Source organism: Cebus imitator, unplaced genomic scaffold, assembly GCF_001604975.1.
Source record: "Cebus imitator isolate Cc_AM_T3 unplaced genomic scaffold, Cebus_imitator-1.0 Scaffold461, whole genome shotgun sequence".
NCBI classification, from domain to species: domain Eukaryota; kingdom Metazoa; phylum Chordata; class Mammalia; order Primates; family Cebidae; genus Cebus; species Cebus imitator.
The window spans coordinates 1,187,655-1,212,121 of NW_016107776.1; the positions used below are offsets into that span (position 1 = coordinate 1,187,655).

The following is a 24,467-nucleotide window of genomic DNA, read 5'->3' on the forward strand; positions in this document are numbered from 1 at the left end:
TGCGGTGAGCCGAGATCGCGCCATTGCACTCCAGCCTGGGTAACAAGAGCGAAACTCCGTCTCAAAAAAAAAAAAAAAAAAAAAAAAAAAAAAACGTGAGAGTAGGAGTTTGACATACTGGAAGGGTGGTGACAAAGAGGGCTTTCTAAAGAGCAGTGGCAGCACGTATGAACGCTGGGGTTCCTCGAAAGAGACAGCAGTTGTGACAGCATCTCGAGTGAGTGGACCTCCGTGGCTCCTTGAAGTAGGTTCTGGTCCACCACAAGCAAACAGAAGCTGACATGGGGATTGGCGGAAGTCAGTTTGGTTTTAGGCCTCTTTAATTCGGGACACCTTTTGGGATATGCAGACGGGTGGTTTTAACTGGCGACTGGTTGCCTAGATTTGCAGCTCAGGAGCAAGGTCTAGGGGGAGGTCAGACTTGAGAATCTCAACCGTTGGTAGTGACTGGCTGAAGTTAGGAAAAGGTTTATTCTTATTTTATTTTATTTTATTTTTTGAGACGGTCTTGCTTTGTCGCCCAGGGGGGAGTGCAGTGGCGAGATCTTGACTCACTGCAACCAACCCCTGCCTCATGGGTTCAAGCCATTCTCCTGCCTCAGCCTGCCAAGTAGCTGGGACTACAGGCACCCGCCACCACACCCAGCTACTTTTTTGTGTTTTTAGTAGAGGCAAGATTTCACCATGTTGGTCAGGCTGGTCTCCAACTCCTGACTTCTTAGCCTCTCAAAGTGCTGGGATTACAGGCATGAGCCATTATGCCCTGCCAGGAAAAAAGGTTTAGAATGGAAATAGAAAGTCATGTGTGGAATGAAAATGACAGCACCCACATTGGTCTGGCTGGTGGGAAGCCAGCAATGGAAAATGAGAATGACCAGTTAGCAAGGGCGAGACAGAAGGGTTTCACAGACATTAGAGGAGTGTTTAGTATAATGTTAGGGATCGTAGCATGGCTACCATGTGGGATGTGCAGCCTTGCTAGAAACTACCCTCAGGCTCCCTCAAGCCAGCCCCAATCATTGGGGAAACAGAATTTGAAGGAGGTTCAGCAAGGGCCTTAGCATGTACAGGAGTGGACTGTCAGGCAGGAGTACCCAGACAGCAGCTCTGACTTTCGTTCTGATCTCTCCTGGCAGGGCCTCCAGACAGTCATCCAAAGGGATTTCTTTCCTGATGTGGAGAAGCTGCAGGCACAGAAGGAGTACCTGGAAGCCGAGGAGAATGGAGACTTGGAACGGATGCGCCAGATTGCCATCAAATTTGGCTCTGCCTTGGGCAAGATGTCCCGGGAGCCCCCACCACCCTGTATGAGGACCCTGTGGGTGGCAGAGAGGGAAAAGCCTACTGAACTGTTGCCTCAGGCTCGCTCTGATTCTTAACCATCCTCTTCCCCTAGATGTGACTCCAGCCACGTTTGAAACCCCTGAGGTGCATGCAGGTACTGGAGTGGTGGGCAACAAGCCCAGGCCCCGGGGCCGAGGCCTGGAGGATGGTGAGTGAGGATGCCCTCTTTCAGTCACATGGCCTGGAAATCTTATCCTGTCAGGCCCTGAGGGGGTGGTCCAGAGGGCTGCAGGTCATCTTGTCCCTGAGGGGTCATTCCTAATAGCATCCTGTGAAGTCAAAGGACGTTGGTGTAAGAGGGAGAACATCTGGGTGCAGCTCCCACACATGGCTCACTTCTGGGAAATGGGACTCTCACCAGCTCTCGGTGGCTTCTCTGCTGTGTTCCAGCGCTGCCCTGTGGGCTTCATGGATGTTGGAAGGCCCCTTTGTCACTATCTGGAAGATGCCTCAGGGCCTCTCCATTTGTTTCCTTCATGTTGGGCACTTCCTCAGATCACTGCATAGCTCCATGCCTTTCTTCCTATAGATCTTCTCATAGATGTTACCTATTCAGAGAAACCTTTCTTGACCTGACATTGTAAATCACAACACTCCTGGTGCTCTGTGGCTTCCAGCCTGGCTTTGGTTTTTCACCACAAGACGTAACGTTTTATTTTATCCTTTACTTTTTATTTTTTGACAGAGAGTCTTGCTCTGTCACCCAGGTTGGAGTGCAGTGGTGCAATCCCGACTCACTGCAACCTCCACCTCCCGGGTTCAAGCAATTCTTCCTGCCTCAGCCTCCCGAGTAGCTGGGATTACAAGCACGTGCCACCACGCCCAGCTAATTTTTGTATTTTTAGTAGAGACGGGGTTTCGCCATGTTGGCCAGGCTATTCTTGGACTCCTGACCTCTGATGATCCGTCTGCCTTGGCCTGCCAAAGTGCTGGGATTACAGGTATGAGCCACCATGCCCAGCTAAGACATAGCTTTTTAAAGACGTTTCTGGTTATGGCTCTCTTTCCCTAATTGGCATCCCTTCCAGAAACTTTGTCTTGCTTTCATCTGTATGCTCTGTGTTGAGAACAGCGCACGTGGTGTTGTGGACCTTCCACAGATACACATGGAACAGATGAAACAAGTGTCATCTTCAGCATGTTTGCTGGGACACACAGGTCTGTATGGTAACATCGTGACTTGATGGGGGAGTCCATTTAGGAAAGGGCACCCCGAATCCTGTTGAATGTGTTCTGCCATGGGACTTCGGAATGGTCGGTCAGTCTTTTCAGCGGCAGAGTCTGTCAATGCACACGCTGTTTCCTCTCAGTTTCTAGAGCCCAGTATGCTGGAGTAGCACATGTGTTATATGTTTGCACAAATGTGATATTTTTTGCTTTACAAAAAAGATTGACCATTAACACAGTCCTTGTTGCTCTTAAAGCTTGATTATCTGTTGAAGTATAGCTTCTGCATCACAGAACAATTTGTGGATTTTTTTTCTTTCTATTTTTTTTTTTTTTTAGTTTTTATAGAGTTTCATTATGTTGGCCAGGCTGGTCTCAAACTCCTGAGTTCAAATGATGCTCCCACCTTGGCCTCCCAAAATGCTAGGATTATAAGCATAAGCTGTCATGCCTAGCCAATTTGCAGACTTTTAATACCTGTACACCTTACATGCCAGAAAATGGAGGAATCCTTTCTAGAACCTAAGTGGTAGGAACCATCATCACGTTTATAGGTGAGGAAACTGAGACTCAGAAAGGCAGTTACTTCTGCAGGTCTCGGAGATGGCCAGGGGTGGAAGGGGGTTTCAGTACTCACCTCTCTGACCCCGTCCTCATCCTGGGAATCATGGATCTTGAACTTGTAGCCACTGACCTTTGTGCACAGCCTCACATGTAGCAGGTGGTCAGGACTGTCACTAGACTTGAAAGCAAAGGTGGCCCCACTGAAGTTTGCAGCACCAGGGCACCACCTCAGTGGGGGCGCCACTCTCCATGGTGGCAGGGTTGCTATGGGGGTGTTTGGGGTTGTGACTTAGCACCTGTGAGGCCCCATCCAGAGCACTGGGTCATAGAGGGTCCCTGGAAGTAGGGCTGGCTTTCAGGTCAGAATGATCTCCCTAGGATTTCTTACCTTAATCACTCTTCCCTTCCCAGTACCTGTCAGAAGGGAAGAGTGGTTAAGGTAAGAGATCCTAAGTGAGGGAGAGCCCCAGGGGATTTGGAAGTCCATCTCACAGGCCTGGCACCATTCTGGTGGGGGAGGAGCCTGCTTGTGATCGTGAGCTCTTGCTCTAACACCTGTATTGCTCCCTCTAGTCTGAATCAGACCACATAATTCCGTTGGCATCCAGCAATGAGTGGAGCTGGTCCTGCGTCTGTAGGGCACCATCTGAGAGCTCTCTGGGCAGCCGGGGTGTGGGGATTCTGCCCCCATGAGGAGTCCTTGGGAGTGTGGGCTCTCATGGGCAGAAGCCAGGACCAGGGAGAGGATTCCAGCCCTGCATGTTGGGGGCTGTGATTCCTGGCCTCGGTGTCCTCCTCTTTCCTGACTACAAAGGGTACTTATGCTATATATGGTGCTGTGTTTCCCCTTTTGCAACCCCTAAGGAGGAGAGGCTGGAGAGGAGGAGGAGAAGGAACCACTGCCCAGCCTGGATGTCTTCCTGAGCCGCTACACGAGTGAGGACAATGCCTCCTTCCAGGAGATCATGGAGGTGGCCAAGGAGAGGAGCAGGGCACGCCATGCTTGGCTCTACCAGGCTGAGGAGGAGTTTGAGAAGGTATCTCTGGGACCTGAGATGTCACATAGGCATAAGCACCCTCTGTGGTGGTGGGGGAATCCCCAGGGCCATGGGCACAATGCCCAGGAGCATCTCTGACCATCACTTTTCCTTATGTGATTGAAGAGGCAGAAAGATAATCTCGAACTCCCGTCAGCAGAGCGCCAGGCCATCAAGAGCAGCCAGGCCGGTGTGGAGACCTGGAAGTACAAGGCCAAGAATTCCCTCATGTACTATCCAGAGGGTAAGCGGGCAGGCCCGGCAGCCAGATGGGGAGGTGTCGGGTAGAACTGCGTGTGTCTGGCTCTGTGTTTAGAGCAGCCTTCCAGGTGTGTATGTCTGTGCCCCCTTGCAGTTTGGGCCTCCCAGGGGTACTGGTCTGTCTCAGGGTGGACAGGTCTGTGTGAAGTCAGCAGTGAGTGAAGCCCTCTCCAGCGCCACCAGGGCCTGTGCTTAGCTCAATGCTTCTGTTCATCTGGGAGTGACTTGCCTGAGAAGTGAGCTCCTCTTGCTCCTCAGGCTCTGCCCTTCTGACACCTGCTGCTACCTTTGCTTCATCTGCCAGGTGTCCCTGATGAGGAGCAGCTGTTTAAGAAGCCCCGGCAGGTGGTGCATAAGAATACACGCTTCCTTAGGGACCCCTTCAGCCAAGCCCTGAGCAGGTGCCAGCTCCAGCAGGCGGCCGCCCTCAATGCCCAGGTGAGCGGGCGGGTCAGCAGGGCCGCATGGGTCAGGTGGGGCAGGGCTGCCAGGGGGCAGGCAGATCTCTCCCATCTCCTTGAGCTTGGTGGAGTTCAGTGAGTGGAACCATCTGGGGCCCTGTGCAGCAGGAGTCCCAAGTCTTTCCTCAGTCCCCGTGGGCTTCTATTGAACACTGCGTTGGTCACACACATTCTATAGGTCTAGATCTGTGCCAGCTCCCTTGATGGCAGGGGCATGAGAGAAAAGAGGCTGCTGGGTGTGAGCCCAGGCTGGCAGCTGCACGCCCACCCACCAGGCAGGGAAGCCAGCGAGCAGCAGAGGGATCCCGGCCCCAGCGGGTGGCTGAGGTGGGACAGCCCCTGGGTTGGCAGAGAGCAGAGGCTTTCTGAGTCTGGGAGCAACACGAGTGGATACTCTGACAGTGACTGTGGCGGTCACGGGGTTGAAGTGGGGAAGGCAGGAAGAGGCTAGAGCCTAAGTTCTCTCATCGGCATTGCCCCCAGCAGGGGCCTGGAGTCAGCATCCTCTGGAGTCCCCGGGATAGGTGCAGCTCAAGCTGAGGCCCTGTCACCTCCCTGGATGGGAGGAGGGGGCTTCTCTCACTTGGGTGCCCACTTTGACAGGCCCTCAAGGTCTTTTGGGGGGGTTGGGGCAGGGGCCCTCCCTTTCTTTCTCCAAGGAGGCTACCAGCCAGAGCCCCAGCCTTGCCCTGATGGAAGGAAGTGTTTCCAGCATGTTCTTTTGTGTTTGCCCACCAGCCAGCTGTTGAGTGTGGACTGTGGTTCCCCCTAATGCCAGCCTCTCTGCTTGTTCCAGCACAAACAGGGCAAGGTGGGCCCCGATGGCAAGGAGCTGATCCCCCAGGAATCCCCCCGAGTGGGTGGATTTGGATTTGTTGCCACTCCTTCTCCTGCCCCTGGTGAGGAAAAGTGCGCACTGGCAAGTGGGCCCACTGCTGGGACTCCCTGGGGGAGGTGGGCTTCTCAGTCGGCCCTGGCCACTCCTGGCCTCCACCTGGCCTGCCCCATACTTTGTGTAACTCTGGGACCTGGTCTCCTGTCTGTACAAGGCCCTAGAGGCCGGGTGTCCAGGCTACTCAGGGCCGTAGGTGGGCTATACCTTACCTGAGACATCCTGGGATGATGTGTCTTGTCCTGGTCCTTACTGTGATGTCAGCAGGTGGAGTGTGGGGGTGTGTGCACAGTGCTTATGAGTCTAAGTCTGCTTAGCACTGCAGGGAGGGAGGCTTGGCACCTCAGGGGGCAGGTGAGACTCACTTGGTCCTGTGGCATGTGTGGGTACCCCTCCTGCACTCTGGCCTCTGTGCTCTCGGGTGCTAGTGCTGTGCCACAGGTCAGGGCATGTGAAGGCACCACAGGTTTGCACGGGGTTCTAGGAGGTTTGGGAGCCCTGGAAGGCCCGAGTGTCTCCTCCTGCGTGATTGGGGGAGACCTCCCAGAGGCTTATAGGCTAAGTATGTAGCTGTAGGGCCCTGAGCCCTCCTCGGGCCCACTGGGACCTTGGCATTTCCCTTTCGGAGGATGGAGGTGCCAGTGTTCCAGAGTCCAGGGGAAGGAGAGAGGGCTAGCTGCCTGCCTTCTTATTAGCTGGGATGCACATCGGGTGAACTGGATGTGACTGGAGGTGAGGGCGGTGGGGACCCCAGCTGAGTCCTCTGTCCTGAAGTGGTTTTGGGCTCTTTGTCTGCAGGTGTGAATGAGTCCCCGATGATGACCTGGGGGGAGGTTGAGAACACACCCTTGAGAGTTGAAGGTTCGGAAACCCCCTACGTGGACAGGACACCAGGCCCAGCTTTCAAGGTGGGTTGTGGTGATGGGGGAACAGTGTGCGACTCAGTGTGGATGCCTCTGGAGCCCTGAGTGCCTGTAGCTCAGGATTGAGCACTGGGATTGACCCCCAGCTGCTGACAGGCAGAGTGCTGACTTTTCTGAAGGCCAGGTGCCAAAGGCAGGTGTGGGTGGGTAGGTGGGCCTGTCATAGAAGGATTTGGGGGTGTGAGGGCTGAGACACCAAGGTAAAGTGTGGCTTGGGTCCTCTGAATCCTAGAGGCCAGGTGCTGTTTGTGAATGAGGCAGGATGGTCACAGGCACGTCAGGAGCTCTGCAGGCCTGAGGGCCATGGGATGTGGCTGTGTGCTTGCAGAGGAAGGCCCCTGGTTACAGAACACGATTGGGGCACACTGGATTACACGGCTCAAGCCTGGTGTTGTAGGAGTGGTCAGGGTGGAGTGTGTGAGGCTCGGCACAGACCAGGGGAGGCTCTTTGTGGCCTCCCTGTACCACTGCAGGGCTTTCCCCTAGAGTACTTAGTAGAGGTAACCCACGTGCAGACAAAACGTGGGCAGAGGTTTTGGTTACCTTGGTTCTAAATTCTGTCTGGGATGCAAGCATAACCAAGGCAAACGTACAGGAGGGATAATGAAGAGGGTGCTGTGTTGTCAAATGTGAGCTCAAGGCAAGGGCCAAGGTGCTTCCGAGGTGCCGCCTGCTGCTGCTGCTTGAGCCTCCAGGCTGACAGAAAAAAAAATTCTGAAACAAACCATGATCCAAGTCAGAACTTAGGGGCTGATAAAGATGGCAAGTCAAATTGCACTGAATAGCTGAGTATTTAGACATGAAGGAAGCTGAGTCCTTCGGATGCATAGCAGCATATATTCTGGAAAAGCGAAAAGGTTACCTGTAAAAACAATAACCAAAGAACAACCAGGAAAAAAAATGGCAAATATTTAGTTTGATTTTTAAATTTTTATTTATTAACTATTATTATTATTATTACTTTTTTGAGATGGAGTCTCACTCTGTCACCCAGGCTGGAGTGCAGTGGCACAATCTTGGCTCACTCCAACCTCCACCTCTTGGGTTCAAGTGATTCTCCTCCCTCAGTCTCCTGAGTAGCTGGGACAGCGGGCATGTGCCACCGCACCTGGCTAATTTTTGTATTTTTAGTAGAGGCAGGGTTTCACCGTGTTGGTCAGGCTGGTCTCGAACTCCTGACCTTGTGATCCGCCCACCTTGGCCTCCCAAAGTGCTGGGATTACAGGCATAAGCCACCTCACCTGACCTTTTTTTTTTTAAAAAAAAAAACAGTTAGGGATTCACTCTGTTGCTCAGGCTGGAGAGCTGTGGTGCAATTATAGCTCATTGTAACATTGAACTCCTGGGCTCAAGTGACCTTCCAGCCTCAGCCTCCTGATTAGCTGGGACCAACAGCACACACCACCTCACCCGGCTAATTTTTTTAAATTTTTTGTATGGAAATGAGGTCTTGTTATGTTGCCCAGGCTGGTCTCCAATTTCTGAGTACAAGTGATCCTCCCACCTTGGCCTCCCAGAGTGTTGGGGTTACAGGTGTGAGCCACCACTCCCAGCGTGTAGTCTAATCTCAGGAAGAACCTTCTAAACATAAAAGGAAAAGGAAGAAATCACAAAGATGACAAATACAGCAGAAAATATTATAAATGAAACTAACGCAAATAACTGAAAACATACGTGCATGGCATAGTGCAGTTGACGACGCAGGTGAGGGTCTTCTGAGTGATAGAAGCAGAAAAGGAAAATCAGTCCCTTGAGGGCAAACTAGGCCACAGACACACAGGGAATCTGCACCCGAAATAGACAGGGCCAATAAAGACAGAGAAGTTCATTCTGAGAATTAGGGAAACATTAAAACAGACACCCTTTTTCCTGAGAGATTGTCAGAGGTCATGACTTTGGGAGGGATACGAAGACAGGTGAGGAGTGCTGGCCCCTGGAGAGGGCAGGTGGGGCTGGGGGCTTTCGAGGGGCTTTTAGAGGGAATTGATGGTGGGTTGTGGGGATTGTGTAGGCCACAGGGAGAGGCTGGCGCCCACAACAGTGACTCTCTGTGTGAGGGACTACCATGTGGCAGGCCTGGCACAGCTACCCACATGTCTGATCCCTTGTAGATCCTGGAGCCAGGCCGCAGGGAACGGCTGGGGCTGAAGATGGCCAATGAGGCCGCTGCCAAGAACCGGGCCAAGAAGCAGGAAGCCTTGCGGAGAGTGACGGAGAACCTGGCCAGGTGAGGGGCTGCCTGGCTGGTGGAGAAGTGGAAGGGTGGCCCTGGCCTGCTCCTGTTCGGCCTTTGCCCTGACGGTGTGGAGGTGTGGCTCATGCAGCAGAGTCCAGGGCAGGTCCACGGGGTTCTGCAGTGGGGGCTGTGGCAGCTCCTCTTACCCAGAGCTTGGCCACACATGGACAGGACGAGGGCCCCTCCATCTTCTCTTTCCTCCACATCCTCTTTGGCCCGTCCCTAAGAGGCACCTTTAGGTGTGTGGTCCTGCTGGGAGCTTTCATCAGCCCTGTGGAGAGTGTCATCGTTCCCCTTGGAGAGGGGTGGGGACTCCAACTCTCAGAGGACTGGGGGTCTACCCCAGCCCTCACAGCTAGGACAGCATGCTGTTTGACCTCAGATTTGACCTGAGCGCTGCCATTTGACCTCGGGGCTCCCCGGTACTTGCACCATGCCAGGCAGTGCCGTCCTCCTCAGCCCAGAGTGGCTGTGTCTCTGCCCAGGCTCTTCCTGGGAGCTGAGGGAGGCCCTATTGCCGGCAGCTCTCCACCCACCTAACCCTGCCTCTCTTGCCCATCCCTCCACCCCAGCCTCACCCCCAAAGGCCTGAGCCCAGCCATGTCCCCAGCCCTACAGCGCCTTGTGAGCAGGACAGCCAGCAAGTACACAGACCGGGCCCTACGGGCCAGCTACACACCATCCCCAGCACGCTCCACCCACCTCAAGACCCCAGCCAGTGGACTGCAGACCCCCACAAGCACACCAGCACCTGGCTCTGCCACACGCACCCCCCTCACGCAGGACCCGGCCTCCATCACAGACAACCTGCTGCAGCTCCCTGCCCGGCGCAAAGCTTCGGACTTCTTTTAGAGCCAGGCCTGGGGCTGGGCCCATGGACACTTCATGGAATCTGCAGGGCAGCTGTCCACCCAGCAGAGGACTCCAGCCTTCTCAGGACCCAGGCCTGGGCCAGAAGCTGTTGACCTTGCCAGGAGCCACTGGAGAAGGGGACTGTGCTGGGGCCAGGTTGGCACAGGCTGGCACAGGACGCACACCCCAGGGCCTTGTCAAGCTGTTTGCTACTTAATCGGCCCCTTGAACTGTCATTAAAGAACACCTGGTACAGTCTGGTGGGATCTCCTCTCCGTCCTGCTCCCCACACAAGCCCCAGGGTTGCCCTGGGGCCTGCATCACGTCTCAGGACTGCAGGGCTTAAAGCGAGGGGCCCCCCAGGCAAGGAAGCTGCAGGTGGGGTGGCTGTGGGAGCTCCAGGTGACTCTGGCATTGCTTTCTGCAGCACCCGGAACCTGCATTCTGAGCTGAGGTCACACACATCCTCCAGTGCTTTCTGCTCCTCTGGGGATAATGTGAAGGAGAGATGGAGCCCTTGGAAGTTATACCGCTCAGGTTCACCTGCGGCTCTGGGCCCAGCTCTGCAGCCTCCAAGCTGGGCTTGCCTGCTGTGAGGTGCGCTGGTTATAGGAGTGTTTGGGAGTGCATATCAGGTGACCTCAGCTGTCACCTTCTCCTAGCACCTGGCTTCCAGCTCAGATGGGGTGGGACTGTCCCATCTTCCTGCCCTTCTGCTCAGCCCTCTGTTATAGGCACTGCCCATCTTATGCTGCTGGCCTTGGCCTCACCTTGTCAGTCCCACCAGTAGGAACACCCAGGTAATAGTAACATGGGCCTCAGGCTCCATGCAGACCTGGCATGTGCTCTGTGCACTGTGGACGCACTTGGCCATGGGCCGAGGATGTGGGTGCCAGACCCTTAGGAGCCTGGTGGCCTTGTGTTTTAGTGGGGGACTGGGCCTGCTTCCTGTGGTGGTAGAGAGGCCCAGCTGGGCCCAAGACCAAGGTCTGGCTCCTATTGGTGGGAGTGACAAGGTGAGGACTCAAGTGGAGGTCACAGATTGTGCCCTCAGGGTGGGGGTCTCGCTGCTCAGGGACACACCTGGCCTCTACTCACACTGGGGTCTTTCCTGCTTTGAGTGTGCCCAGCCTGTGCTAGGCGACTTCTCTGGTCCCCTCACTCCTTCCCTAAGTGCCAAAGTTCTCTGGAGGCCGGTGCAGAACCTGACTCTGCCACCTGCTTGGGGCCACTGCTGACCTGTGCTCCTCGACAGTGAGTTCCTGCAGGTTCCTGGGGTGCCAGATGTGCCCTGGGACCTGCAGGCGGATGTAGGGGTGCTGGACAGATCAGGCTGGGACTGTTAATAGGCGGGGAAGGTGGGGCCTTTGGTGCTTTATCCCATAGGAAAGGGTGGGTGTTACCTCAAGGGAGTCCCTAGGAAGTGGGAAGGGAGTGGGGAGGATCGCTGTCTAGGTGCTGACCACCTCCAGCACTTGGCTGGCAAATGGGCTGCATGCTTCGGGAGCAGTGGGTGACCCAGCAGGAAGCACGAAAGACCAACCAGTGCACCATCACCAAGGGCTGCTGAGCAGCTTACAGGGCCACTGGTCAGGTAGGGCACAGGGGAGGTGTGGTCTCAGCTGAGGCTGCCCCTGGAGGACAGGGCAGGGAACTTGAGGGCTGAGGACAGAAATCTCAAATGACTGGGAAATGGAGGAAGAGGAGGATGCTGAGGGAGCAGTTGTGAGGGAGTGGGGGCAGGTCAGAGCAGGCTGAACTACAGGAGGCCAGGGGGAGCTGCAGACCTTTGGAGCTGGCCAGCCCTGGGTCAATGGGGATGGGGCTAGGTCAGAGGGAGACAGTGTGGGCCTGGTGGGTGGACCCTGGCAGAGGCCCTCTCCTCCCCCACTAGGCCAGGCCATACCGTGAGTCTGCCTGTGCCTGAGCACCTGTCCTGTGATCCTAGGCTGGAGACCACTGTGCGTCAGCTGGGGCGGCTGGCCGAGTCCCAGAGAAAAACACTCCTCACTGGGCACTCTCGATGCTTGTACACACCCTGTGGTTTATTTGGTGGTCAGTAAGGAACGTCTTTGCTACTAAGTGGAAGAAAGCTAATGGAATGTAATCAAAATAGTGGTTTAATTGACGAATTTTACTTGCACCTGTGCCGCCTTCAGATCCTACCTGCCTACTTAGTTTATGTGAAGGCCAACTGCGCCACGCCCCCCCCACCCCCCGCCCCCACTGCACATGATGGGGCTGTCACCGTGCTAGGTGCTCGCTTTCCCCACCGCTGCTCCGAAGATGTGATGGTCTTTGGCCCTGGAAGTCTCGGCCAGCCTGTCCTCCATCCTGTCCTCGTTCTCGGGCACCACCAGCGGCCGGTGCTGGTTTTTGGCTCCAAGCTTGTGGTCGGGCTTGTGGTCAGGCCTTGAGCCTGGCTTGGTGTCCAGTTTGCACTCAGCGCGGTACTTGCCCTCCCCCTCCCTCTTGAAGGAGGCAGAAGACATGGCTTTGGGCCTGGGGGGCTGCAGCCACGAGTGGCTGAGGATCTCGTCGATGTGGAGCCGCTGGCTGACGTCAGGCTGCAGCATGCGGTAGATGAGGTCCTTGCACTCGCAGGTCAGGTTCTTGGAGCGCGGGAAGTCCACACGGTGCTCCTTCTGGATACGCAGCATCTTCCTGATGTCAGAGTCGTCGTAGGGCATGGAACCACAGACCATGATGTAGAGGATCACGCCCAGGCTCCAGATGTCATACACCTTGGGCTGGTAGGGGATGCCCTGCAGCACCTCGGGGGCCGCATACGCCGCCGACCCACAGAAGGTCTTGCTGAGGATGATGCGTCCATTGCCGTCCCGCAGACATCGCTTGGAGAAGCCAAAGTCAGACAGCTTGATGTTGAAGTCCTTGTCGAGAAGAAGGTTCTCGCACTTGAGGTCCCGGTGGACGACATCCAGGTCGTGGCAGTACTTGACGGCCGAGGAGAGCTGTCGAAACATCTTGCGCGCCATATCCTCATGCAGGGCCCCCCGGCACTTGATGAACTCAAGGAGGTCGCCCTGGACGCCGAGCTCCATGATGATGTAGATCCGCCCGTCAGAAGTCTCAAAGATCTCGTAGGTCTTGATGATGGAGCAGTGGTTGACAGTTGCCAGGATGTCCATCTCCCGAGGAAGGAACCTCTCCACAAAGTCGGTGGGCGTTTTCTTGCGGTCGATGATCTTGACAGCCACATTGAACTTGAGGCGCTCAGAGTAGGCAGATTTGACTTTTGCGTAGGAACCCTTGCCGAGATTGATGCCCACGATGTAACCCTTCTTCTTTAGGACTGTGGCATCGTCCATGGTGCCAGGAGCGGCTGGCGCCACTGCCGTCTACATCCCCCCACCACGTGGGCCAGCAGGCATTGTCTTCATTTACGCTACTGGGAGGTGTCTGGCTGGGCTGGTCTCGGCTTGGAAGGATTGGGTGGAACACTCAGCATTGTCTCTGGGTGACTTCAGCAAATGAAGTCATAAAGCTAAGGAGTGGGGTGCGGGGACTGGGCTGGGGGGAACAGGGTCCCTGGAACCGTGGAAGCCAGGCTGGTCTGGCAGGAGTACCCACTCCCCACCCACTGGAAGGAAGCCCGCCCATAGGACAGGACTGTGGTGACCCTCCCTGCTGCTGCTCCTTGCATTGGCTTCCCTGTCACAAGTCAGGCCCAAGGGGAGGAGGCCCGCGTCCAGCCTGTTTCCCTTACCTGGCTATGGGGACTGACCCTGCATTGGTCTTTGTCCCACTAGGATGGGTTTCCTGCAGCTTCTTTGGGCTATGAAGAAAAGACCCCTAGGGCTGTGTCCTTCGTGTGGCAGGACAGTTCTCCCTGACAGTCACACAGACGGGCCTGCATAGCATCCCAGTTACAGACAAATTTCCACAGCGATTCCTTAACACCGAGCAAATAGTTAAATCTAGGGAAATCGGTGCCCAGGCATCAAAGCTAGAAATGAAACATGGTCAGCAGGAGCCTTGCGTGGGCTTCTCCCTTGCTGGAGCAAGCCAAAATAATGGGAACGGCTTTACATTCCTAGTGCCAGGACCTGTCTTGGGTCAACACAGTCTGAGACAAGTCAAGGTAGGAGAGGCAGCTGTTTGAATAGATTCGTTGGAGAGTCTAAGGCAGCTCTCCAGACCAAGCTGTAAAGGAGTTAAGATCGTAATAATCACTCTGGTAGCACAGTAGGCAGGCCTTAAAGCTACTGGGCCCCTTTCAATTGGACTTCGCAAGCATTGTTTTTTTTTTTTTTTTTTTTGTCTCTGACCTTCTACTTGAAACAAAATTAGTTGCCAGCAGACTTAGGTGATTGCTGTACTGCACATATGCCCATAACCCTAACCTATATAGACACCAAGAAAATTGTAATACTTTGAGTTGGTCTGTGGAATTATCTCTGGTCTTCTTCCTGTATCCGGTTGTGGTAATAAATTCCCTTCTTTCCTAGTTTGTCTAATTCTTGTTGTTGGGCCTTAAGAAAATGCAGCTGGACCTGGCTTGGTTCTGGGAACATTGGGACCAGTGGTACGTGGGAGGGACTGCCTTGGACTAGTCAGGCTGGCGGTGGTGCCAAGCTTGGTGGATGAAAGCACCTCTGTGTTTAAGAGCGGAGGCGCCAGGCCCCTCAGGGTAGAGAGCCGGGTAGGTGAGTTGCTGCTGCTCCAGCAAGCAGGGGCCTGTGTGTGGGTGGGTCGGGGCTTCGGTGCATGCCAACTGGCAGGCGGCTGCATGTCTGAGGGGTGGGGCAGGGCCTTGCTTGGTTAGAGGCGGCAGGAAGGCACCCAGGCAGCAGAGAGCCTGGGAGAAGAGAGGACTTTTTCTGAAAGTGACTGGGAAGTAGAAGTCAGCAGGGAAGTGAAAGAGTCGGGGCTTTTTCTCTGAGCAGCAGGCAGCTGCTGCAGGGTGCAGGACAGGAGGGGCCGTCCCAGTGTGTTTTACGATGGTCACTGGCAGAGAGAGAGAGAGAGAGGGAGAGTAGAACTGGCTTTGGGGTGAGGGTGGGGGCCAGTGCCTTTGAGCAAGTGAGAGGAGGCTGGGCCAGGATGGGCCTCAGGATCAGCAGGGGAAAGAGAAGTCAGGCCTCAGTCTTGTTTTCTAGTCTGTTGGTGGATGGGCCTTGGTACTGGGGAATCCTGGGGCTGGGAGTGCCCAGGCCATGCCCTGCAAAGAGCAGGCATCTGGGTGAGAAGGGGGTTCTGAATCACGTCAGTTTGGGCCTTTGTCTGGAGCGGGCAGCAGTTGCCTGTTGGGACCCTAAAGATGCACATCATGTGCATCTTGGGCTGCCTTTTGTACCTGGAAGCAGTGTGGACATCGTTTCTCAGGGCTCACGTGGATTTGTGCTTTGGGAAATGTGGCATCCTGCACATTCCTCCATAGGTGCTTTGGACTGATGTTTATTTGTCGTCCATCACAGGCATCCTGGGTCCACAGAGAGCAGCTGGGACAGACAAGCTGTGTGCTCAGTGTTCAGGGGAGAGGGAGGAAGGCCTGTTTCCAGGTGGGGTTTAGTCCTGGAAGGTTTGAAAGTGGAAGTGATACTGGAGCTGGGGTGCTGGGGATCAGCAGGCTGCACGGGGTTGACAAGAGGGGCAGGACATGCCAGGCAGATGTGACATTTTGGCCCTGGTATGGTTGGGTGGACCCACTCCATCTGGAGTACACAGGGAGCACCCTGTGTTTGTAGGTCACTAGGGAGGATTGCAGAGGCAGGGCAGCCAAAGTCAGGATGCCAAGCTGAGAGGCTCAGATGAGCAGGGTGGGTCAGCGTGCCCACAGTGACTGCCTTCCAGCAGGACGGCCTCCCAAAGTCCCACCTGAAGCTCTTTATAGCATCAGTGGTTAATAGCTTTAGTTTGATGTTTTCCTTTTTTCTGGGGGTCTCTATGGCTGAAATGACCAGCACTTCATTCCTTTTTGTCCTAGAAGGGGCTGACTGTGAAAATTTGCAGACCAGGACCACCCAGGAGCACGAGAACTCCCGCTTACCCACTGCCCCCAACCCTTTCCCTTGCTCTTCCAAATGCTCTGTCTGAGGCTTCTCTCTGCATGTCTGCCTTCTTGCCAGAAGCTACCAATGCCTTCTCCCGTGTGTGTGTGTGTGTGTGTGCGTGCGCGCGCGCGCACACGCGCGCGCACATTCTACTTCTTTACTCCCTGAAGGCCTCTCTGGTGCTTGGGGGACATGCCAGAAGAGGCAGGTGGCAACATTGTGGAGGCAGAGTTGCCAGGGCGTGGAGGGGCCACTTCATCCAGGAAGCACATGCAGGGGACTCCTGGCATGTTTGAGGGAGGGGGTTGGATTGGACCTGGGGACCTCCAGCATTGCTCCCAGGGTTGCAGTCCTGTGAACCAGGTACCTGCACACTGAGAAATCTGCTTCCCTCTGAACCTTGCTTTGCTTTATAAAGTAGATACCTGTTTACCCATCCATCCCCCAAGCACTGAGGGTCTGCCCTGGGTGCTGAGGTACACTGATGAGCTAGACCACCTATTACTTCCTGGAGCCCAGAGGCCAGGGAGGCTCAGTCACACCAAGTGTGTGTGCACAATGGTGGCTGTGCCATGCCCCAGGACCATGGTGCTGTAAGGACAGGGAACTGGGGATTGGACTTTGGGAAACTGGGAAAGGCCGAGGTCTAAGGAACTAGCCAGGTGGAGGGGGGTGAGGATGGCTATTACCTGTGATTGTTTGAAGGGATGTGGCTTGGCAGGAGCATGGACAGGCCATGGAGGGCCATTGAGGTCCTGGTCCTAGCACCTCTGAGAGTCCTTGAAGGGGTCTGAGCCAGGGCTGAGCCCAGTTGACTGAGAAATTCACAGGAGTCACCCGGCATGGCGAGGCCACCTGTGGAAGGGTCACCTGGGCCCACTACCCTGGGCAGTGTGATCTCAGACAGGTGGCCCACCCTCTCTGAGCTGTTTCCAGCTGTAGAGTGCAGAGCAGGTGCTCCTCCTGCACCCCTCCCACCCGGGCTCACCCGGGCTGACCTATAGTGGGGCTCCCAAACCCGCTTGCTGGCCACTGCCCTGAGGACCAGCACAGGCCTGTGGGGATAATGGGGGAGGAGGTCCCATGAGCCATTCCTCAGGATGTCCCACCTGGGCCCCCATCCCCAGCACTCACGGCTCCCTCTCCACCATGAGTTTCTTCATGGGAAAAACAGGGTGGCCCTTCTAGGCCTGCTAGCAGAGTACACAGTGGCAGGCTGCTGAAACTCCCAGAAGGGTTTATGGAGGCCTCAGCCCCTCAGCCGAGCCTGGAGAGCTAACAGTCTGCAGGGGTGAGTTCCCCATATGATGATATCCCCATGTGTGTGATGGAGGTGCAGTGGTGAGGCCTGGTGCCCAGAGTCCAGGGGAGGATGCATCGGGCCGCAAGAGGACCCCGGAGGCCAGGGTAGGTTCTTCCTGGCTGGGCAATGGGATCCAGGCTGGTTGGGGGATGGCTCTCAGAGCGGGTGGGAGGACTGGGGTGGAGGCCTGAAATTAAACCACGTGGAAGGAGGCTGTGGGAGCATGAGGAGGCAGGTGGACTTGGGGAGGAGTGCAAGGAGGGCCGGCCCAGGCTCTCACTGGATGCCACTTCTCTCAGGGGACTGAGGTTGGGGTCTTCGCAAGGTAGAGAAGTGACCATAGGTAGACTACGGACAGTGATCGTAGCTGCTGCTGGCAGTGGAACTCCTCTGCTCTGACAAGTTTTGTGGCCAGCACCTGCTTCAGGCCCTGCCCTGGAGGAGTGGGAGTCACATGACTATCCTGGTCTTGGATTTGACTTTAGCCTCATCCACCAACAGGCCATGGGAGAGGTGATTCTGAAAGTGCTTGTCCTTTGTGCGTATGCCAAGCCTTAGGCCCACATAAGGTTGTCCAGAGTAGCACAAAGAGAAAGGGGCCATGGGGAGGTGAGCCCTGCCCAAAACATGCACAGGCCATGTAGCATGCTGTAGTCAGTGGTGCCAACTCTAGGCTCATGCCCCCTGTGGGGCTCTGACAGCCAGCATTCCCTGTCCTCAGGCCAGGCATGCATTGTGGTTGCCTGTCCTATCCTACTTGCCAGTGTCACCTAATGCTGGCAGGGGTGTCATCCCTGGGGACAGGCTGGGACGAGGACAACAGAATATGATCAAGACCACACCAGATGGTGGGACATGCCCAGGCTGGAGTGTGGCTGGGCCATCCAGCAGAGCCCCCAACTTCTTCTGGGTTGGGGAATGACAATAGAGTGGGGTGACCCTGGCACTGCTGAAAGCTGGGTGCTGGCTAGACACGGGGGGTCTGTGGTGGACAGAGCACAATGAACGAGTTGCCAACAGGGTAGGGAGCTCAAGAGTGGCTGAGAGGCTGGCCACCTGCCCTCTGCAGTCTCCTTCAGCCCCCACTGGCAGCCTTGTGGGGCTGGAGAGGGCAGGTCTCCCCCTCAGTCCCAAGTGTAGACAGAGCCTGCGCTCCTCTGCAGGGGTGCCTCGGCATGCTTCTTGGTCCTGTCCTCTCCCTGCCCTCTCCCCACCTCAGCACCGCACTCAGGGGCATCCCTCCTGAAGGAGCAGCTTCCTCACTCACCTCTCAGCTCTGGCCCCTGCACCTCCAGGTCTCTCCCAGCCCCAGCCCCAGCCTCAGCCCGGGCCTGAGGGCATGGTCTAGACTGGGCATGCTGGGATGTGTTTTCCCAAGTGAATGAGGAATCATAGCATAATCTGAGTGGGAAACCAGCGGAGGGGAGCCCAGGACTAGTCAGTTGAGACAAAGACATTCACTTTAGCATCTGCGTTAATATAGTGATTTATTGCTTCTTTAGCCATTTTGGTTACAAAGTTCAAGGGGAAAGAGAAGAAAATGACGAAAACAGTGGCTCAGCTGGGACTGTCTTCCTTCTCTGGCTCAGGCCTTGACTCCTTCAGAGCCTGAGCCTGAAGCCCTGTGTTCTATCTCACGTGCCACAGACACACTAGGCTGCAAAAGGCTCACTAGGTGCGCATCTCTGGAGGCTGCTGGTCGGGGGTGCCCTTCTCAGGCATCCACAGGCTCGGTTCCCTAGGAACTCTCCCCCTCCTTGTTGATGGCCACAGAGGGCAGTCCTTGTGCCTTGGGCTGCACCCAGCATTGGCTGAGGATGCCATGGATGTGGAGCTGCTGGCTGACATCGGGCTGCAGCATGCAGTAGATGAGGTCCTTGCACTCGCAGGTCAGGTTTTTGGAGTGCAGGAAGTCCACACGGTGCTCCTTCTGGATACACAGCATGTACCTGATGTCAAAGTCATCATAGGGCATGATGCCACAGACCATGATGTAGAGGATCACGCCCAGGATCCAGATGTTGTACACCTTGGGCTGGTAGGGGATGCCCTGCAGCACCTCAGGGGTCACGTACTTCGCCGACCCGCAGAAGGTCTTGCTTCATGTCTGTTGGCCACTCTCGTCCCACAGCCAGTGCATGGAGAACCTGAAGTTGAACAGCTTGGTGTTCAAGTCCTTGTCAAGGAAAAGGTTCTCACACTTGAGGTTCTGGTTGGACAGCTTGATGTTCAATTCCTTGTCGCGGACAAGGTTCTGTCAAGTTGGACAGCTTGATGTTCAAGACCTTGTCAAGGAAAAGGTTCTCACACTTGAGCTGCATGGTGTCCAGCCCATGGCAGTACTTGATGGCCGAGGAGAGCTGCTGGAGCATCTTGCGTGCCATGCCCTTGGGCAGAGCTCCCTGGCACTCAATGAACTCTAGGAGGTTGCCCTGGACTGCGAGCTCCATGACGATGTAGACCTTGCCATATGATGTCTCGAATACCTTGTAGGTCTTGAGTATGGAGCTGTGGTTTAGCATGGCCGGAATCTCCATTTCCCGGGGAAGGAATTTCTCCAAGATGTCTTTTGGGGCCTTTCTTGCAGTTGATGATCTTGACCACCACCTAGAAGTTCAGGTGCTCAGAGTAAACGAATTTAACTTTTGTGTACGAGCCCTCTCCCACAAGTATCCCCATGGTATAGCCTCGTTGCTTGAGGACAGCAGCGTTGTGCGTGGTGTCGGGAGCACTATGCCTCTGAGGCTGCCCTCTACATCCCTGTGGGACCTGGGCCGGTGGTGTACTCACTTACACCTGGAGAGAGAGTCCTTTGGGCTGGCCAGCCCTGCTGCCCCTGCCTCCTTGAGGCCAGGACTCTGGGTTGGGACATTCAGTGCTTTCTCCCAGGTGACTTCAGTGGGTGAAGTCACAAAGGTAGAGTGCCCTGGGGAAATGAGGCTCTGGCCTGAGGCCCTTGGACTTGGAACCCTGGAAGGCTGGCCAGTGGGCTGGAGGAGACAGGACAAGTAGAGAGTGGCCTTGCACCTGGCTGGGACCTGAGGTAGGAGGGGGCTGTAGGGGACATATGGGTCTGCCAGTGCTTCCAACCCCAGAGCCAGGACTGCCTGTGTGGAGTTGAGGCCAATTCTTGCAAACCAGGGCATCTGAGGAAGGGTTTAATTAGGGGATGATTTGGGAGGTCGAGGTGGGCGGATCACCTGAGGTCAGGAGTTTGAAACCAGCCTGGCCAAAATGGTAAAACCCCATCTCCACTAAAAGTACAAAAACTAGCCAGGCGTGGTGGTGGGCACCTGTAATCCCAGCTGCTCAGGAGGCTGAGGTAGGAGAACTGCTTGAACCCAGGAGGCAAAGAAATAAGCTGAGATCGCACCACTGCACTCTAGCCTGAGTGACAGAGTGAGACTCCATCTCAGAAAAAAAGGGGGGGGCAATTAACAAAGGTGGGAGCAGAGTGCAGGGAACCCTGAAGGTAGCACAGGCACCCCAAGGTAGTAGCAAACCCCTGGCCTGCATGGAAAACGGTGGGAAGGTCCCTGGAACCCAGAAAGAGTAATATAGACAGGACCACCTTGAGAGAGGTAGTGCCCTTTGGTGGAGAGAGCTAACCTTATTGACCACACAGGGGTGGGGGGACGTCCCATCCCTGACCTGTTTTTCTTCCCTTCAGCCCTTGATGCTGCCCACACAGGCAGCCCTCAGGGTTGCAGAGCAGGCCCAAGAAGGGTGGTATGTCAAGAGAGTAGAGAGCCTCCTGGCACTGGAGTTTTAGAAGCCTGGGTCCTGCTCTCTCCTCGTACTTCCCTTGCCTCACCTGAACCTTTGGTGGCTTCTTACAGCAGCTCTGTGGGAGGACAGCAGCAAGAGTCCTGCTCTTGGCTGTGAGTTCCCTCCCGGGGACCTGCCCAGCCCATGACCCTGGCTAGGCTCCAGGGCAGATCTTCAGCTGGGCACCAAAGATGGCACCTGGATGCCACCCTGAGTGCCAGTGGCTGTTCTGAGGACAGTACAAGCAGCAGGAGCAGCACTGGACAGTGGTCATTGTTTCTGCTCGCAGTGGAGCCCCTCTGCTGTGACAGGCTCTGTGTCTAGCACCTGTTCCGGGCCACGCTCTGGGGGAGTAGGAGTCACACGACTATCCTAGCCTTGGATTTGACTTTGGCCTCATTCACTTAGAGTGAGCACCCCTTCCTCACAGGAGCCAAGTGGAACCCTGGGCCCCTCAGGAGTGAGCTGGTAGGGTGGGCTGGATGTTGCTCAGGCTGGGTTGGGTCCCCACCTGCCATGGCCTTTCCCCCTTTTCTTTGCTCCTTCCCCTTCTTCCCCAATCCTGACCACCCCCTGCTAGGCCTTTGTGTGTTCTTGGTGCTCCTTGTTCCAGACAGCATCCTCCTCCTTCCTGCTGGGGACACCCCAACTGCTGTCTCCTTGAAACCAAAAATAAAATTCTAAGCCCCCAGCCATCTGAATGGCCCCCTCCTCTCTGCCAAGGGCATTCCAAAATTAACCTGAAAAACTAGTTCAGGCCGTGATAGGAAGTGGGAGTCAGACCTCATTATCCCTCCTCCCTAGGGGTTCACGCATAGCTAAGCAGTGGTAACATCGACAGAGAGACCTGAAGACTGACAACAGACTATGGTGGTAAGATACTAGCATGACAGCAGGCCTGGAAAGAAACAAATATTTTACTGTAAAACAGATTTCTTTCACATATTTTGAAGTGGCTCTGCAAAGCTGTTTCTTGTAGAGAAAATCTACACTTTGTAGAGAATCCCCTTCCCTTTCAAGGCTCCTGAGAGAATTAACTAAAGTATAGCACTTTTTATTTATTTTTCCTTTTTTTTAAATTTGAGACAGAGCCTTGCTCTGTTGCCCAGGCTAGAGTGCAGTGGCGTGATCTTGGCTCACTGCAACTTCCGCCTCCCGGGTTCAGGTGATTCTCCTGCCTCAGCCTCCTGAGTACCTGGGATTACAGGCGTGCATCACCATTCCCAGCTAATTTTTTAATTTAAATCTGTTTTACAGTAAAATATTTGTTTCTTGCCAGGTCTCCTGTCATGCTGGTATCTTACTACCACAGTCTGTTTTCAGTCTTCAGGTCTCTGTGTCAATGTTACCATGGCTTAGCTATGACTGAAACCCTAAGCGAGGAGAGATAATGAGGCCTCTCTGACTCCCACTTCCTATCATGGCCTGAGCTAGTTTTTCAGGTTAATTTTGGAATGCCCTTGGCAGAGAGGAGGGGGCCATTCAGATGGCTGGGGGGCTTAGAATTTTTAGTAGAGACCTGGTTTCACCATGTTGGCCAGGCTGATCTTGAACTCCTGACCTCCCAAAGTGCTGGGATTACAGGCGTGAGTCACTGTACCCAGGAGTCTGGCACTTTTGTTTTTAAGTTCTGGGGTACATGTGCAGAACGTGCAGGTTTGTTCCATAGATATACACATGCTGTGGTGGTCTGCTGCATCTATCCCCCCGTCATCTACATTAGGTATTTCTCCTAATGCTATCCCTACCCTAACCCCCCACCCCGTGGACAGGCCGCAGTGTGTGATGTTCCCCTCCCTGTGTCCATGTGTTCTTTAACAGCCTGTTCTCTCTGAAACGTGTTCTCTCTGATACCTGGAGGCTTCATCTGCCTAACAAGCTTGGTCTCCATAACCACCTTAATCCAGACAGTCCCTTCTGTTGATTCCAGGTTTTTAGATAAATTCTTTGAACCAACTGCCAATCAGAAAATCTTTGAATCCACATGACCTGCAAGCCCCCCTCCACCCCCCACTTTTAAGTTGTCCTGCCTTTTCCGACTGAATCAATGTATACCTTACATGTGCTAACTGATGTCTTGTGCCTCCCTGAAATGTATAAAACCAAGCTGTAGCCCTACCCCCTTGGGCACTTGTCTACTGGGGCTGTGTCCCAGGCTATTGGTTACATATTAGCTCAGAAGAAATGTCTTAAAATATTTTACAGAGTTGGACTCTTTTCGCTGACACTGTGCTCCAAGGTTCACCCTGTTGGTGATGACAGGTGAGAGGCGGCACTTGGAGCACTTGTCGCTGGGGGGCTGAGCTTCCTCTCTGCCCAACTTTCCTTTCTGCATATGCGGCCTTCCCCTCGCCATTGTGTAGGCAGGTCCTCCAGGGAGCAGGCTTCCCTGCGGTCTCCAGGACTTGGCCTTCGCGGTTAGCTCTCTTTGCGTGACACTCCTTTAGGCCATTCCTGTTCCTTACGGGGTGACCCTCTTCTCCACCCTCAGAACCGGCAGGTCCTCCCTCCTCCACAGCGGTTCGGCCTTTAAAAGACCCTTTAGGGTGCACCTTTGGGCTGCTCACACCTGGGCTTGCAGGGTGAAGACCCTTGGAGTCCTACCTAACCAGGTTCCCGCTTCGTCCTCTCCACTCCCCACCCATGCGACCCCACCCCCATGCCCTGTACTTTTCACTGTCCGTCCTTGTGGTCCTGAGCCCGCCGTCCTGGCCCAGCGTCCAGGGAGGGACCCTACTCCCTTCGAAGGCCCAGCCGCTCCGGCCCCTGCCCCGGCCCCTGCCCCGGCCCTGCCTCTCGGCTTAGCCAACGGCACGCCTCACTCCGTATAGCCCTGCCCTCCCCTCCGTGCCCGCCCCTCGGTCCCCGCCCTCCGCCGTCGCGACCGTCGGCCTCGCCCCCTTCGGGCTCTGTGGCTCCGGCTCCGCCCCCCGCCTTGACGCTCATTGGTCCTTGCCGGCGTCGCGGGCGGGAGGCGGAGCGGCGCGGCGCCGCGCGGAGCCCAGCAGGACAGCCGCCATCTTGCGTGGAGAAGGTGTCGGAGCCTGAGGCTGCAGCCGAGAGTGCCCGCTAGCCCGCGGCCCAGCCGAACCTCCTTCCCGCCGCCTCTCCGCGCCTCCCCCCGGTCCAGCCCCGCCTGACCCTCCGCCTAGCACGGTCCCCCGACCTTCAGTCCGGCCCGGTCCGGCCTCCCAGCGGGGTCAAGCAGCCGCCCTGGGGACGATGAACGGAGGATAAATGGTGCCCAAGGCAGACAGCGGCGCCTTCCTGCTGCTCTTCCTGCTCGTGCTCACTGTCACCGAGCCGCTGCGGCCAGGTGCGCCGCGCGATGGGGGCGGTGTGGGGGCGGGGCGGCGAAAGGGTCCGGGGTCGCTCCGGGACCTCCTTTCACCCGCGGCGCCCTCCTATAGGGGCCGCGCCTGGGACAGAGGCGGGCGGGGCCTGGCTCAGGGGCCGCCTGGCACCCGCTTCGGGCGTCTGCTGGAGCTTACCTGGGCTCGCGGCGCCTCGGACTTCGTGCAGCGCTGCTGTCCAGGATGTTGCCTCCGGGCCCTTCCCGGGAGCTGTGGCGGCCGCCAGGAGCTGCGCCTGGGGTGCGCCCTCCCGCCAGCCCAGCGTCTGAGTCGGGCTGGGGACAGCGGCTCT

The 24,467-nt window shown here is 55.8% G+C and overlaps 3 protein-coding genes and 1 pseudogene across 5 annotated transcripts in view; 2 read left to right on the forward strand and 2 right to left on the reverse strand.

Annotated features, from left to right (window-relative positions):
* The window catches only part of ESS2 (ess-2 splicing factor homolog), a 10,770-nt gene extending 775 nt beyond the window's left edge, over positions 1-9,995 (forward strand). The window contains exons 2-10 of the mRNA XM_017512102.2: positions 1,137-1,305; positions 1,397-1,492; positions 3,940-4,112; positions 4,239-4,356; positions 4,678-4,811; positions 5,631-5,733; positions 6,525-6,634; positions 8,761-8,876; positions 9,458-9,995. Coding sequence (XP_017367591.1) covers positions 1,137-1,305; positions 1,397-1,492; positions 3,940-4,112; positions 4,239-4,356; positions 4,678-4,811; positions 5,631-5,733; positions 6,525-6,634; positions 8,761-8,876; positions 9,458-9,737 — 1,299 coding nt within the window. The 3' untranslated portion in view covers positions 9,738-9,995. The remainder of the gene's footprint in view (positions 1-1,136; positions 1,306-1,396; positions 1,493-3,939; positions 4,113-4,238; positions 4,357-4,677; positions 4,812-5,630; positions 5,734-6,524; positions 6,635-8,760; positions 8,877-9,457) is intronic.
* Positions 9,996-11,839: 1,844 nt separating this feature from the next.
* Positions 11,840-13,251, reverse strand: TSSK2 (testis specific serine kinase 2). Its single transcript, XM_017512103.2, has one exon. It carries the CDS (start codon positions 13,064-13,066, stop codon positions 11,990-11,992), a length of 1,077 nt encoding a protein of 358 aa, XP_017367592.1. The 5' UTR covers positions 13,067-13,251; the 3' UTR covers positions 11,840-11,989.
* Positions 13,252-18,768: 5,517 nt separating this feature from the next.
* Positions 18,769-23,157, reverse strand: LOC108291605 (annotated as a pseudogene).
* A 578-nt stretch (positions 23,158-23,735) lies between these two features.
* DGCR2 (DiGeorge syndrome critical region gene 2) overlaps positions 23,736-24,467 on the forward strand; it is a 69,264-nt gene continuing 68,532 nt past the window's right edge. For all 3 annotated transcript variants that reach the window (XM_017512104.1, XM_017512105.1, XM_017512106.2), the window contains exon 1: positions 23,736-24,138. In XM_017512104.1, coding sequence (XP_017367593.1) covers positions 24,060-24,138 — 79 coding nt within the window. In that variant the 5' untranslated portion in view covers positions 23,736-24,059. The remainder of the gene's footprint in view (positions 24,139-24,467) is intronic.

Coding starts and splice junctions, on each gene's coding strand:
- TSSK2 (XM_017512103.2), bottom strand. CDS start 13,066: ATGGACGATGCCACAGTCCTAAAGAAGAAGGGTTACATCGTGGGCATC.